The sequence below is a fragment of the Mesitornis unicolor genome, unplaced genomic scaffold (assembly GCF_000695765.1).
Source record: "Mesitornis unicolor isolate BGI_N332 unplaced genomic scaffold, ASM69576v1 scaffold27850, whole genome shotgun sequence".
NCBI classification, from domain to species: Eukaryota; Metazoa; Chordata; class Aves; order Mesitornithiformes; family Mesitornithidae; genus Mesitornis; species Mesitornis unicolor.
The window spans coordinates 1-17,011 of record NW_010160713.1 but is presented as its reverse complement, the minus strand read 5'-3'; the positions used below and the strand labels follow the sequence as shown (position 1 = coordinate 17,011).

Sequence of the window (17,011 nt, the reverse complement as noted above, 5' to 3'; positions counted from 1 at the left end):
GTTGTGCAGGCAGCACTGGACAAGGTCAGTACTGATCCCAGTGAAGTGTTCATGTAATTGCTCATGAAATTCAGTTACTGTCCTTGTGGGTAGGACTGAACTCCAGCAGGCTTTCCCAAACGAGCTTTAGCCTTCAGAGCAGTGGATAGCCTAAGGTGGGCCAATTGTTAACTAATCCCAAGCAGTTTTGGAGATCCATGTGGCCTATGTTCTTATTAACACCCAGCAAAGTAATTCAAATCCAACTCAGTGATGTTTTCAAGAGCATCTGCTACATGTTAACTGCCATCTAGACATAACTTACAAACCACATATGCAAATGAAAAAAATAGCCATTCCTGTATTTCTTGTCTGCTCTAAGCAATTGTATGAACCGTTTACAAAATAGTTCCACCTATTCCTCCGGCTGGATCAATCATACTTGTTGGGGGTTTTTTTCCTCCCTCTGTTTCTCTCTGTCACTATGGATCTATGCTCTGGGCAAACACAAATTCACACCATTGCGTAAACATTTTCAGCAGTGATCACAGTTTATCTATGGACAATATCTTTAGAAACACCATATGCTGTTCTGCCGCAGGCGAAGTACCTTGCTCCACCCACTGTGCAGGGCTGTGTCTGGAAGACTCAGAAAACAGAATTTATATTTTCCTCCTCAAAGATATTTAAGTCCCTAATAGCTACTTGGACACCTAATTGACACTAATTTCAGCAGGGATTAGACTTTTTGTCCACTAATCCTAATTCCTGATAATTCACACTACGCTGTGAAGCCACGCTAGCTGGCACACACAGGGATCTTCCTCCCAGCCCATGCCCTGTAATGTGAATCCCAGAGACAGAGGGGCAGGGAAGTGCTGATCGAGATATATTTGGTGGGATCCCAACAACTGCTGCAATATCAAACTTATACAGCTAGTTTAAACAAGTTACTTTTAACCTCTCACCTCCCCCACCTATCTTTAAAATATGTTGTATGGTGAGATGAATTTCCCTGTTGACATTTCTGGCAGAGCATGCCAGAAAGACTTGCTCAGACTAGACTAGCTCTACTTGCTCATGTTAAGCAAGATGAAGCCGAGCTGTGATGTGCCAAGCGTTCATTTGTCCTCCTCTTGCCTGATTTTTCTCTTCCTTGCTACACATTACAGTTTTCTCTTTTATTTCCTAATTGTAAAACACTTATTAAGCCACTATTCTAGCAGTTCAAAATGTACTGAATAATATAAAATAATATGTATGTACTATATGTATTGCATATATAAATATACTTAATTCTATGAAGCTTGGATTGACTTTTTGCATCATTAGATATCAATACCAATTTATCGCAGAGCACACTGTCACAATGCGCCTGCAAAAAATCTTTGTTGTGTCAAACTACTTGCTTCTAGGATTTATTTTTTTATTTGTGAGTAATTAAGAAGATGGAAAAAAACCATAACAGAAGTATGATTTTAAGTGCCACTTTCAGCTAAGTCAAACAAGTAATTTAGAGCAACTAAAATTGCTAAGTGATTAATTTTTAATATTTGTGAAATGTTCTAAAATAGAATTGCCACTGACATGCTTAATGGTATTCAGTCTTTTTTTGAGGGAAACTGGACACTTAACCTGTTATTATGTGTACCTGACAACGCTAACATGGAGCCATCATTACGCTGTTTCCAGGTCAGGAAAGGACGCACTACACTTATTATTGCTCATCGTTTCTCAACGGTTCGAAATGCGGATCTTATAGCAGCAATTGAAAATGGTGTCATCACAGAGCAAGGGACTCATAATGAATTAATAGAACGGAATGGAATTTACTACAAGCTCGTTAATATGCAGGTAGCTTTTTCACTAAAATTTTTCCATAGCTTTTATCATATTGTGTGCTACTGACCTATACTGGACTGTATTGCTCCCAAAGGTACCTCCAGCTTTGCAGTGTTTCCTCAGTAGAGAAACGCTAGTGGGGAAAAAAGCTTTCCTGAAGATTACTAAACTTCTTATAAAGAAAACTTCTTATTAAGTAAAATGATCAAGTTTATTTCAAAGATGTGAATTACAGGAATTCTAACCAAAAAGTTTCTTTAAAAGTACAACATTAAAAATAGAGTATGTGAGAACATAAAAATTAAGATTGGGGAAAAAATTAAGTTCTGGAGGTGATGGCTTCTCAGACTACCTTTCCAAATAACACAATTATAAACTAGCTCAGGTTGGAGGGGTCCGCAGTGGCTCATCTAGTCTAACCCCTGCTGAATGATGAATGACTCTGAGGTCAGAGCAGGTTGCTCAGGGCCGTGTCCTCTTGGGTTTGGAATGCCTCCAAGCATGGAGATTGCACACTCTCCTCGAGTCACCTGCTCCAGTGTCTCCCACTCTTATTGTGAAAACTCAAACTCTTTTATGCGAGTACTTTTGCAGAACACCAGCAACTTAGTGAGTCAGGCTTCTAGAGTTTTGTCATTCAGACATGGTCTATCTTGAACATTTTTATTATCTCTAAAGCTGTTTCCTGAACTTCTCAAGCAGTTTCTCTCAGGGCTTGACTTTGAAGCAGCTGGAAGTCTTACTCCTATTCTTCATGGGTCCCTCCTTATGTTGAAAGTCCTTCTTGTTGACTTTCTGATTCTCTTTTACTTTAAGGCCTTTTTGTATAATTTTTACTTTTTAAAGAGGCTTTATTGTGGGTCTCTCCCCTTAACTTAGTTAACTCTCCTTTATGTTTTCAGAACAGTTTAACGTGACAAAAAATAAGAAAAAAATCTTTGTAGCTATAAATTCCGTGCACTCCCCCACCTTATAAGTGTTAGAGTATTGTCAAGTTTTTCTCTGAGTATAGAGAGGACTTAATGAAACTTTAGTACTTGATTGGGCTTTGTAAAATTCCTCAGCTTTTACCAAATGCCCATTTATTTAACAGGAGTCGATGTTTTTATTTAGAATTGATCATCATTTGAGAACAGGATATTATAGAATCATAGAGTCATAGAATAGGTTGGGTTGGATAAAGTTCCTCTAGTTCCAACCCCTCTGCCATTGGAGTTCCACTAGACCAAGTTGCTCAAAGCCCCATCCAACCTGGCCTTGAACACTTTCAGGGATGGGGCATCTACAGCTTCACTGGGCAACCTGTTCCAGTGTCTCACCATCCTCACAATAAAGAATTTCTTCTTAATATCTAATATAAATCTATCCTCTTTCAGTTTAAAACAGTTACCTTTCATCCTATCACTACGGTCCCTGATCTGTAGTCCTTACCCATCTTTCTTGTAGGCTCCCTTCAAGTATTGGAAGTCTGCTGTAAGGTCTCCCAAGAACTTTCTCTTCTCTGGGCTAAACAAACAACCCCAACTCTGTCAGCCTGTCTTCACAGAGGAGGTGCTCCAGCCCTCTGATCATTTTCATGGCCCTTCTCTGAACCTGCTTGAGCAGGTCCATGTCCTTCTTATGTTCATATGCTTCTTTTAATGCAGCCCAGGATGTGATTTGCTTTCTGAGCTGCTAGCACACATCGCTGGCTCATATTCAATTTTTCATCCACCAATTCCCTCAGGCCCTTCTTTGCAGGGCTGCCCTCAATCCACTCATCGCTCAGCCTATATCCATGTTGGACTGCCTCAACACAGGTGCCTTGTTGAACTTTGTAAGGTTCACATGGGCCCTCCTCTGTACCTTGTCAAGGTCCTTCTGGAAGGCTGCAGACAATTTTTATCATCATACTATGTTTCATTTCAGGCATCAGGAACTGAGGATCAGTCACAAAAAGAAGGCAATGCACCAGATGTCTCAGAGGAAGCACAGAACCGATCAATATTGACAAGACAGAAAAGACAATCCAGTAAGAAAAGAATAAAAACGTTTGAAATACAGCATGATGAACTTGATGTAAAAGCTGTTCAGCTTGTGAGTGTCTCTGTATTCTTACCTGCAAGTATTTTCTGTAACTAATGGGATAAGAAAGAAATGTGATCCCACTTGAAAGGGAGTGATTTTTTAACAAAATGTGTGAAGACATCTTACATGTCTCATTAAAGACTCATAAATTGACAAAATCACACAAGATTTCTATGGAAACAGTCTTTTCCCTTGAAGAAAAAATTATTTTTTGTTGTGATACTTGAAATAGTTTGAGTAATCTTATCAAACAAAATTACTTGAGTATGGGAATAGCCTAAGTTGAAAGTTAATTCATTTAATTTTAGAACAAAACCAAAACCAAGTAATTAGTCATATAACTCAAATAACATACCCTGAATAGAGAATAATTACTATTTTTATCTAAATGTTTTGCCATTTGTTGTCTACAATGTCTGTGTTAGCAAATAAATTCCTGAAAATTAAGATGGAATTATCAGGATGGCTAATGACCTGAACTTGCAAGAGGTCCTATTCAGCAATAAGTAGGGAGCAATTATTTTAACATTCAGCACTGTCAAATGCAAAAAGAGGTTTGAATTCACAACTTCTTTTTCTGGATAGTCCCACGAAGGGCAAGTGGGTTTTGTGACTAATCTTTTCAGGGAAACGCTTAGATTGTTATTGTTTGAAGAAATGGGAGCTTATATAACATTCATTGGTCTTTTCCTTATTCTTTTATGTTATTAATATTGGGTGCTGAGTAGCAGTAAGAATTTCTGCAGTTAATTAATACAATTTTTAAAGATTGGTTAGCTTGGTGTTTCCCAAAATAAAATATGGGATAAAGAGCATATTGCGAAGAATATACATGTCCTTCATTTTCCTCCATTAATGTATTATATTTATCCTGATGGAATCCTTTTATTTTAGGATAAAAGTGTACTTCCTGTTTCATTTATTAAAATTATGAAGTTGAATAATACTGAATGGCCGTACTTTGTTATTGGAACTTTATGCGCAATTATCAATGGGGGCTTGCAACCCATATTTTCAGTCATCATTTCAGACATCATAGGGGTGAGTATAAAACAAAGAAGTACAAACCTTCATTGTATTCCCAAGTCATGTAAAATCCCTTCAGATCTATAAACTTCAAAGAAAATAATCTTAGTTCAACAAGAAATGGACTTATTATTACTCTAAGTGTATGTAATGCGTATAGCATGTCTGTAACAATAATGGGAAAATTTTGCACTGTAACTTAAGTAAATTAATTTTCAAAATTTTCTCTTACAGGTGTTTGTAGAAAAAGGAGAGGTTGTCATCAGGGAAACAAATAGCACGTATGCACTGCTATTCTTAGGTTTTGGAATAATTTCTTTTGTTACTTTTTTTCTTCAGGTAAGGTTTTGTTCGTGGTATTTGAGGCATTGTATCTCAACTGTGCTAGGTTCTCAGTGTCTTAGTGTCAAGCAGTACACAAGAAAAACAATTATGAACTTCCACTATCAGATAGGTTCAAAATATAGTGTTTTCAAATGTTCTCAGTGCTGTGAGTTGACCCCCCACTCCCCACCATAGGAAAGTTTGGGTGTAACACCACAGCCTGTGCAGGAAAACCCAATACTGACAGGACTGATACTAATGTTGGCAGCACAAGTTTAGATCAGATTTTGAATCTTCTGTCCTGAGTAACTGGTTGCCTCAGCACCTTCTCTGAGCTCTGTGCAACATCAGTCCATGCAGCAATCCACCTTGGATTTCTAAGAAAACATACTGAAAATAACTGAGAACAGGCTGGGAGAGCTGAGGTTCAGTCTGGAGAAGAGAAGGCTCCAGGGAGACCTTACAGCAGCCTTCCAGTTCCTGAAGGGGGCATACAAGAAAGCTGGGGAGGGACTGTTTAAAAGGGCGTGTTGTCACGGTTGGGACGGACAAAGCGACAAGACAACAAGTGTTGGCGTAGCACAAAAAGCCTTTATTGTTTTTCTTCCTCATCTATTTATACTCTCTTTCCCCAGATGTGTCTTCTTCTCATTGGTTCAAAGTTATTATGTTTCTCTTTTATCGAATAATATTTTCACAGTTCATCACAACTCAGCACTTCCGCCAAAGGAACACATACGCCTCAGTCTGCTGTCAGCACTTTCGACAAACTTGTTTACCTTGCGGCTCTTCTTGTTCCTGTTTATTCTCTCAAGGGTAGACTGGAATCTTCTCAAGGTCAAAGTCACTCTGTCCAAGGGCCTCAGTCCAGCTGAGGTCCCCCACAGCATGTAGCAATAGGACGAGGGGCCATGGTTTTTAACTAGAGCAGGGTAGATTTAGATTAGACACTACGAAGAAGTTTTTCACTATGAGGGTGGTGAAATACTGGAACAGGTTGTCCAGTGAGGTGTTGGAGGCCTCATCCCTGGAGACATTAATTCAAGGTCAGGCTTGATGCAGCTCTGAGCAACCTGATCCAAACAATGTCCCTAATCATTGCAGGAGGTTGGACTAGGTGACCTCTAAAGGTCCCTTCCAACTCAGTCCATTCCATGACTCTATGATATGCTTAATTTAAGTTTATTCACAGCTCCATACCAAGAAAGTTAAAAAATATTTCAAATAATCTCTTCTGTCTATGGGATGCATCCTTCTGTTTGTGCAGGATCAAACAGTTTTGACCATATTTTTCAAAACAGTCTGAATTTCCATGGACATGTAATTGTTCACATGGACCCGTGTATTTGTCAACCCACAGAATTATGTATATTGCTGGAAAACAGCCAAAGTTCATATATAAATCAGTTCACTTGTTATGTGGCTTGATGCACAACTCATTTCCACACACCCTTTAGTTATTGCTCAGCTACTTGTGCTGGCCTTGCCTGATCATCTGCAGACTGAACACCACCTTGCTATCTTCTGGTTGATGCCCCTGAGAAAACAGGGTGCCTTTTCTGAAATGACCTCCAGCTCTTGCCCTCTCTTCAAGCAGAACCAACCTCAAAATTCCTACTTCTGTGATGCCTTGGAAAAGAAAAGAAATTGGTGGTATAACTGTTATGGATATTTCTCCACCCAAATGTGTCTGCCTGTCTCCCTCATCTCATTCTGTGTAGTCTGACCCTGCATGGCCCTGGCCCAGGAGTGTCAGATTCACCAGTACGTCTTTGTGCACAATGAGTTGTGTTGTAGTCAGTGAGTATTTGTGCAGGTTCAGAGGCTTCCTCTAGAAAATAACCAGTAGCACTACAGTTTTTTGGTTGTAAGCTCTTTTAGAGAGAGGGAAATATTTGGTATTAGTACCAGTATAGGGTCTGGTGATAGCACCAAGCCTGTTACTTTGAAGTGACCAGTGTCCTTTTGAGATCAGGCATGATAAAAAAATTTCTGCTATTAAAACACTTTGGTGGGGCCTGAAGACCATTGCATGGTATATACTTGTTTCTCAAAAAACAATGTCTCATTCTTCTGCTAAATTTAACTCTACTTGTGCTAAATTTAGCTTTTAAAAACTTTGATTACCTCAGCTACCACTAGAATGTTTTTTACTTAGTAATATTATTTTTAATATTAGATGTGGATGGTCACTTAACTGTTTATTTGAAAAAGACAAAAACTGGTTAGGTAATAAAAAAGCTTTTTTTTTTCTCAAACAGGGTTTCACATTTGGCAAAGCTGGAGAAATCCTTACAATGAGGCTTCGATCCATGGCATTTAAAGCAATGCTTAGACAGGTAAAAGCATTATATGTTTACCCTTCTGGAGCTTTAGAAATGCTTGTTTCTTTACATGCCAGGAATTGTCTTTTTGTTTATTTAAGTAGTCATGCTGCCATCATGTCCATAGAGATACCACACTGATTTCTTTAGCTCAGTTTAGAAACTGAATGGATTAAACCTTCATAACAGGTCCAGATAGCTATTTTAAATGGTTTTAAAATCTTTTTTATTGATATAACTATAGGTCAAGTGTAAGAAAGCTCAAAGGTAATGGTTGTGTTTATTTAGCTTGTTGAATAAAATCAAAGCACCTTTGGCTTGAGGACCAGAAAAAGGAGGCTGTGTTCTAAGTGACTGAATCTGAAATTCAGAAATTATTTCTGGTTTATATGGGAAGGGATTATAGGTCATCTTCTTGGAAATTAAGTCCCATGAGAATTTTTTTACTAGCTCAGGAGGCAAGTGAGGTCTCTAAGACCATGCTGAATCTCAACAGATCCCTGGAGGAAGGGCTTGAAACACCCTTAAAGTTAAAGATGCTTTCATGGTCTGAGGAGGCAAGTAATGTCATTATATTTGCTTTTCTCACTTTGGTGTGAAAATAGTGTCCACCTGGCATCATGTTCAAGTATCAGGCAATATGGCAATGGGACGTTGGGGAGTTTTGTGTATTAGCACCAAAACACGTGGTGCTCTCTCCATATCACGTAACTCCAGAGCAGCCATCTGGCTATGTGAGCCTACAGCCAGATTGAAACTGTTTGTTTTACATCTTTTTTTTCTTACTGTATTTAAGAATACATTACTTTGCTGCACTTAAAAATAATCCCTCACTCTCAGTAAAATCCCAAGAAAGATAAACGTAACATGTTTGTTGATGTCTAAGGGTTATGCATTTATACACTAATGGTAGGAAATATAAAAGTTCTTACCGTAATTTTATGGACAGCTATTACATAAAAGTACCATACTGTTGCTAAAATTTATGTGTGCATAAGGTAATACAAATATTTAGATTGTTTCATGATAATGGTCTTTTGGTTTTGATGTCTGGCAAACCTAGAGGAAAGATAGAGTGAATATTTTATTTTTACTTCCTGGATTTAAATAAGTTTTGCATTTAATTCAGACATTTTAGTTTTCAAATAAGTCCTTTAGAGTCACTGGTTCCTCTGACCAGTTTATCCAAATTGCTAATGAGATACAGAAGTACATGATTGACAAGATTTTTTTCCCTGAAAATAGCGTCTTCCAGATGAGGAAGTCTTAAGTATTCTCCCAGCACTGCATATCATTTCACGTATGTCTTCACAGACACCACAGAAGTTTTGCAGCAACACTCAGACTTTTGAAACACTTCACAGAAGACGCTTACAGATTTCATAGTACTTGTAACTGACAGAGAATTAAGATGTGTTTTTGGTTTTATAACAGGAGAAAGCATATTTTTTAGTTAGTCGTCTTTGCAGATGCATGTTATACATCCAAGTAATTGTCCCTACATGGCAGATTCCTTGGTAGTGCTATTTAATGAGCATCTGATCATCAAGAACACATTAAATTCACAAGCAAAAATGGTAAAGCTACATTTAATATGAAATAATGTGGTGATGTTTATGCTATTGCAAAAAGGATAAACAGATTTTTAACACAATTTAGGTTTGAATTTTGTGTTCCTGTACCTTTATTAAACTTTTAGGTCTATTGTATTTATGGTTACATGTAAACAGCACCATATTCTGTGTGTCATGCTGTTGTAATCTGAAGTGATTAAATTCTCTTATGTAGCCTAATTAGACTATGTGCACACTAAAGTTTTTAAGATTGTAATAGCTGTTTCATGTCATAGGAGATCAGCTGGTTTGATGATCCTAAAAATAGCACTGGAACATTAATTACAAGACTTGCTAATGATGCCTCGCAAGTGAAAGGAGTAAGTAACAAGCACTGGCATTTTTCATATCTGGTTTAGCATGAAGTAAGTTACAGACTGGATTTGATAGGTAGAAAACCATCACATGCAGTCATCTGGAACTGTTATTATTTATTAAATATTATTTATTTCAGTTCTACACAAAAATTTAATTTCGTAATAGTAGATAGATATGATTTTTTTATAGATACATCTTTGCATTTAGTTCATACGAATGTTCAGTTCTGTTACCACTAGTATATGAGTCATCCAAAGAGTCTGTTTGTTTATTTATCCAACCCACTTAGAAGTCTAGACAGCATTGTTTCTATGCTAAATGTTACCAATACTAACAAAATGCTTAAGTGTGCACCTCAAAATGAGATTGATCTCATTGCAGCACTGTATTTGTTCTCATGCTTAAAGTTAAACGTAGTCAGAGAGGAAAAATTAGTCATCTCAGTCTCCACGTTAGGAAATGTCATGTCTCGGGAGACCTGGCAAGTTTGAAGTATGGTTCTACCTATAAAAAAATATGAAATTTATGAAATGCCAGTGTGTTTTCTTGGGCAAAACCTGCAAACAAGAACTGTAAGTCCGGAAGCAGAGAAGCAAGACTAGGTAAGATACAGAAGACTTGAGGAAATGATCTGTACAACAGAATCATTTTTGAAAAGATAAAACATCCAGTTCTGCTGAATATTTAGACTAGATTAAGCACTTTCAGATATCCTCTGGTGAATAAATCTCAGTTCTCTAGGTAACAAATATTTATGTCTAGGTTTCAAATAAATCAGAGTAATTTACGATAGTTTCATTCTTTTCCAGGCTACAGGTTCCAGACTGGCACTAATTGCCCAAAATGTAGCTAATCTTGGGACTGGGATTGTTTTGTCGTTCCTCTACGGCTGGCAGCTGACTCTTCTGCTTTTAGCCGTTGTCCCAATTATTGCTGTAACAGGAATGATTCAAATGAAGATGCTTGCTGGACATGCAAAAAAAGATAAAAAGGAACTGGAACTCGCAGGACAGGTGGGTTTGGTGACAGTTTTATCTGTTTCAATGTTGTACTACACAGTGTTGCTTAATAGATAGGGACACTAGCGATGGATCAAAAATGTATTCCTCAAAGAAGTTAAACACTGCCTTGTATTGTTCTGGCAAAATGGTGAAATAGCAAATATGAAGCTGAAAATTAAAAGGGCGAGTTATATAAAGGGATCAGTGTAGCTGGCCCTGCCCTGCAATCTCTTGCTCTCATTTTCATTCCTTCCCCTCTCAGCTGGGAAGGGAAGCAGGAGCCTGGGAATCTGCGTCAAAGGAAAATGTGAGTGTGGGAGCAAAGAGGGAGGGTGTTACTTCATTTCATAACTTTGAGGAGAGCTGTTTTCTCACTTTTCAAGGCATGCTGTCTCAGGACAAAATGTGCTCTGTGGGGACTGGGTTTTGACACACCCCACCAGCACAACACCTGTGTGATCTCCTCTGCCTTTTTCCTCCCTCCCATTAGACCACAGTCAGTTGTGCAGGGCAGTCTGGGCACAGCAAATCTTGTTCTTGCTTTCCATGACCTATACTAGCAAAGTTCTTCACAGGCATTTCTGTTCCTCCAGGCTGGTTAGAAAATTGTTTGGGGTGCTTACTCCTAGTCCTTTTTACACAAAAATAATACAAAAAAGCACATTCTTCTTGGTTTTGCCTGCCAAGCATATTGGTATAAATTTACATAGCAATGATTCCTTGTCAGGTCAAATCACAAGGCATCCACAGAATGTTGTCCCTTACACATGTAAACGAGTATTTTCCAATAATATTTTTACGTGGTGTAAGTGTCACAGTCAGGAGAATCCAAGGGAATTAACTAAAGTTTTATTTACCATGCATTCTACAACGGTTTTCAGCTGAGGCTTACAATACAGCTTGAATTTAACAAACAAGGTCTCATAATGCTCTTTTAAACTAAGTATCTAGTGCAGTAGTTGCACGATCTGGTTAAAATTGCGATCTATTTCCTATGTCTCGTTTCACATCATACAATGATTGCATTGGATACTTACCAGCTTTGGCTGACACAGTGTACAGTGGCTGGGAGAAGACAAGAGAGCACATGATTTGGAGGGGTACAGACACTGCTGTGGGCATCTGTGAAGGCAGTGGGATTCCGCAGTGTCTGGATCTTACATGGGTGACAATGCACATGAAAGAATTGAGCTTGAGTCCCAGGTCCCAGGTGACTTTCTAGACAGTGGATAATTTTCTCTTCCCATAAAATTAGTACCTCGGAGGTAAATTATGAACTGGAATGAGTATAATGCTCCATGGGTGTACTTTACAAAACTGCTTGCCAAGATGCTTTACATTTTGAGTTTTGATCTGCTGAATTCTTGACCAAGGCTAAATCAACTGCTATTATTAAAAAATTCGCTGATGATATTAATTAACTACAAGTAAATTCCCTTAATATCTGGGGAGCATTAAGAAAGTTAAGGCATGAGCTTCCACTAGTTTTCAGTGAAGACTGGGTACTTAGCATCACTAATAATTTCAGAAAATTTCTATTCGCTATTGTTTCTTCTGTGGCAAAACAGGAAGATTTTCAAAGGTATAACATTAACAGGAAATGCCAAGCTGCCATATGGGCCAGGAAAATCTGTCTCTACATTTATAAGAATGGCCAGTGGTTTTGAGTCTCTCCTTTAGGACTTTTGAAAGACTCTTGCTTTTCAAAAAATGCTGAGAATGCACCCTGGGAAATTTCTGCATGGATCAGCTCAAAATCACAGATTGCTTTCCAAAATGTGGACATATGTTTACCCTGCAGTTCCAGATGAACTTGCAAGTGATGTTGGCTTGTGTGTTCAGTTTATCCTGACGGGGTTCCCACAGCGATGGCAGCTGCCTGGCATCATCCTCGTGACAGGTTACACAAATCCACTGGAAATTAACTCCCATTACCAGCCTGTGCTAAAATGTGCGCTGTCTCAACTTCCCTGCTATAATCTGTACTAATTGGATGTATTTAACAGCAGCATATCTACAAATGTTGCAACCAGGCTTTCAACAGTATTGTAGACACAGTTCTATTGCAGTTAATCTATTTAGCAGATTATGTTCAAAAATTTCCTTATCAACTTGTTTTTCTGTTGATGAATATCTGCTCTCTGATACAGATTGCTTCAGAAGCCATAGAAAATATTCGAACTATTGTTACTTTGACTCAGGAAAGAAAATTTGAGGTTATGTATGGACAAAGTTTGCAAGCATCATACAGGTAAAAGAATGCTTCAAAGTTATTGAGCTATGAAACATCACTCATTTTCATATGAAAATGAACATAAATTAACACCAATAAAATGAATCATCATTTATCTCTGTCAGTGAATCATAAAATCTTTCATTTCAAACTCAGCTTTGGCACAAAAAAGTAAAGATTATTTTTCCCTTCAGGCTAATGTTCTTATCATTGTAGGTAATGTTCTAAAGGACTTTTTTTTTTCTTCGAAGTCTCCATTATGTTGTTATGTGAATGTACAATTTCAATGTAATTATACATATTTTTCTGTTACAGAAATTCTGTAAAGAAGGCACATATCTTTGGATTTACTTTTGCCTTTACACAAGCTATTATGTACTTTACTTACGCTGGGTGTTTTAGGTTTGGTGCTTATCTAGTGAGAAATGGACATATGCGGTTTAAAGATGTGCTTTTGTAAGTATCTCTTTGTTAGGTTCTTTTTTTGTCCATGTGGGAGAACATGTTTTATTTTTCTATAGGTATCATGAAATCATGAAGTACAGAAATTAAAAAGTCAATAAACCTCCATTCTTCACCCTTATGTTCCCCTTCTCCCTTTCACTATTAGAAATCCAAAATAAGTGATGCTTTTAGACTGTGTTAGCTACCTACATACAATTTCCCTTCCAGTCAGGTTGCCCAGGGTAGAAGGGTAGAAGGAAGGCAACATGAAGACAGGCAAAACAAAGCCATTCCTTGTTTGCATGGCCAACAAGGTTTCAACAACAAAAATCACATGGCTCAGCTGTAGAGAGCATAGGTGGACAAGACTAGAACGTAAGTGGAGCAAGTAACGAGCGAAACTGAAGTGAGGAAATTATGACCCCTTGGACAAGAGAGGTGGGGAAGATGAGAAAGATTCAGGAAACACAGAATCCGCAAAATGCTCAGCCAGAGCTGAAAAAGCTTCTCCAAGTGTTTCCAGTGAGTTATTCCCACCGACTGGCACCTTTCCAGCCTTCTCTTCTCCCTCCCTATCTCCAGCACCTAAGAAATCCTTTTGTTTTTCTCCCTGCAGCTGAAATCCCTGCCTGTATTTGCCAACAGCCACCTTGTCTCCCATGCACATCCCATCCTTGCTTTTAGCAATTGCTACACTCTTGCCTGGCAAAAAACGCTGCTGAAGCTAAAGCTGCCTCTTACCCTGATAACACCAGCCCTGTCTCAAAAAGCAGCATTATCCTCCCTTCCGCTGTGCATTCAAGTGTGCACACTCCTCCTCCTCGTGTGTCCAGCGAGGACAGGGAAGTGAACAAGTGGGTGTCTGGTGTTCAGCTGCATGCTGAGTTACACCACTAGGTTGCCTTTGCCATGTCAATGTCAATATATTTTTTTCCTCTTTATCTTTACAGAGTTTTTTCAGCTATTGTATTTGGTGCAATGGCATTAGGACAAAGCACTTCTTTCACTCCAGACTATACCAAAGCCAAAATGTCAGCTGCCCACTTGTTCATGCTGTTTGAAAGAGTACCCCCCATAGATAGCTACAGTGAGGAAGGAGAGAAGCCTGTAAGTAAGCATGGTGCTATGCACAGCATAGCATACTTCTCTAATTTATTTCAAACCTGATTTTTCTTTTTTTTTCCTCCCACCCACATAATAGCTACTGAGAACAAACACCACGTGAGCCTGTTCACATCTAACTCATCCAACCAAACTGGGGCTAAGCTTTGCTTTGTGTCTTTTCCTGGCAAAACCTCACCTATCTCTTGGTTAAAAAAATGTTAAGAGCCAGTGGAAATAGGGTTAATGCAGCAGACATAATTTTTCAATACTTTCTTGCATGAAGTTACCTAAGCATTGGACATATAACTAGGCCACTAATATTTAACCAGAAATTTTTGAGGACTAACTTATTTGCAAGTTGTCCATAACAGATTGGCACATACTTTAGTAACCAACAATGTATATGAACACGTGTGCCTGTGGCCTGTCACATAATAGAGAGGACAGGACATTCCAGACAACTATCACATAACTATTATAAAATTTGTGTATATTATGTATTTATATGTATATATAGAGAGATATACACACACATAATAAGGAAAATAATTATGAAGCTTTCTGAAGGGTGATACATTTGAGCTGTTATGCTGATTGGTCATTTACATATCTCTATATTTACATTTTATATCTATGTAATATATCCATATTACATATATCATATTAAATTTTATAGTAAAATAATTAGAAAATATCTTAAAGTAGAAGGATTTATTTTGTGCACAGATCAGAAGTAATAGATTATTTTCAGTATCTTTATGGACAAAAATGAAAAAAAATCAGCATAGAACATGCCAAGAGTCTGAACGAGGTCCTTGCAAAGTAGACAGAAGTCAGCCACCTAGAGTTATTGTTACTTTTGCAAATGTAATCTTGTTTAACAGATGGTATAAGAGAAGCTGTCAGAATTTATGTTTACGGAACAGAGTTTTAATTAAAATATGTCTTCGGAGTAGAATATTTAGGAGAGAATTTGTGTTTGTACAGTAGCTTCTCACTACTGATTAATTCTTGTGAAAAAAGAAGTCTGATTCTTTGGACAAACTCCCACTGATCTCTTTTGTGAATGTTCTTCATAGTCTTTGATCTGTTGCATTAGCCTAAAAAATTGGCCTAACTCTACTGTTTCAATCAGAAAATATTTGGTGGAAATGTAACATTCAACAATGTGGCGTTTAACTACCCAAGTCGACCAGAGGCCAAAGTGCTCCAAGGTTTGAGCATCAATGTAGAAAAAGGACAAACCCTGGCTCTTGTTGGGAGCAGTGGCTGTGGGAAGAGCACTGTGGTTCAGCTGCTTGAGAGATTTTATGATCCACTTGATGGAGAAATCGTAAGTGTTCCACATCAAAGTGTAAGTTGCAGGTGCATGATACATGCTTACTGTATTTTATTAATATAATTTATTTCCCTTCTTTTCCTCTTAATTATTTTCATTACATGTTTGCTAGTGTAACTATTCACTACTGTCAATGTTTCTAATTCTTTTTTTACTATTTTTGAAAATTAAGGGCAGTAAATATAGATTTTCAATATTCTCTGTGCAATCATGGGGAAAGGAGAAAGAAAGTAAAATTTCTGGATTTCCCATGCCATTTCAACTTACTAGAACAAGAGCCGGCAGAGAGAAGTTGCTACATTGGCCTGACCAGAGTCTACTGGTATCACTGAGGCTTAGTTTATTTACAGTAAGGAAGAATTGTTGGATTTAACAGCAGCACTGCTTAGGGCAGGCACTGAACTTCATTGCATCACCATCTGGCATGTAAAAAATAATACAAGGGAAGATGAGAAAAACCCTAAAAAGCTCTTCTTGGGCCTTGAAGTATCCCAAGGCTGCAGATAGATGCCTGTGCATTACTAGGACAATTTTGTACTTGCCAAGTAAGGTGATCTTCTATCTATTAACTTACATCCGCATTTCACCCATAGTCAGGGCTTCATTTCAGAGGATTTGCATCCTTCCTCTAACAGTCAGAGAAAAAAAATGTGACCACTGGATTTCCCAAACCCAAATATCTGCTTCCCACCACAGTCCGGTCTCAATGTGAGGGGCAAAACTGTCTGTAGCTAAAACCGAACAGGTTTCGTATAGCTGGAGTTTTTCAAGTTTTGTAGAGATGTTTGATGTTGCTGTATTGATTGCAAACATGACTATTTTATTTCTGACTTTTTAGCTCCTGGATGGCCAGAATGCAAAGACACTAAATATCCAGTGGCTGAGAGCTCAGATTGGTATCGTCTCACAAGAACCAATCCTGTTTGACTGCACTATTGCTGAAAACATCGCATATGGAGACAACAGTCGGCAGGTGTCACATGAGGAAATTGTTCATGCAGCAAAAGAAGCCAATATTCATTCCTTCATCGACTCTCTGCCAGATGTAAGTTGTTCCTTTTCTCTCCTTATTCAGAACTGGAGGTGGCCTACTGCGGCAGGGAAAAAGTGTGTCTCTCTGTGATTCCCTCGGGTATAAAAATAGCCTGAAATGCAAATAGATCTGAAACTGATTTTTTAAATCTTATCCTTTCTTAAATGTGTTTACCATACTTTTTTTACTCCATGGGAGTAAAATGGGAGTCTCTCTCTCCAATGGCAGACTCCCTTGTCAGGTGGAGAACTCAACATTTAAGATTATAAGTGAAGAAAATTTGTAACTAACTGAGAGCTGAAAGTATGGGGTGGGGTTTTTTTTTAAGGGAGTTGAACATTTCTTTTTAAGCTCCTATTTATCT

At 38.1% G+C, this 17,011-nt stretch overlaps 1 protein-coding gene across 1 annotated transcript; it reads left to right on the top strand.

Moving 5' to 3' along the window:
* Window positions 1–3: 3 nt before the first annotated feature.
* LOC104545657 (multidrug resistance protein 3-like) lies at window positions 4–16,659 on the top strand (the record flags this gene model as incomplete). Its single annotated transcript, XM_010190846.1, is given in 13 exon segments — window positions 4–24; window positions 1,672–1,932; window positions 3,820–3,897; window positions 4,783–4,929; window positions 5,149–5,253; window positions 7,500–7,577; window positions 9,412–9,495; window positions 10,303–10,506; window positions 12,645–12,745; window positions 13,043–13,183; window positions 14,122–14,278; window positions 15,411–15,608; window positions 16,453–16,659. Coding segments are annotated over 13 exon segments (1,782 nt in total), but the record flags the coding sequence as incomplete, so codon positions are not given.
* Window positions 16,660–17,011: the final 352 nt, after the last annotated feature.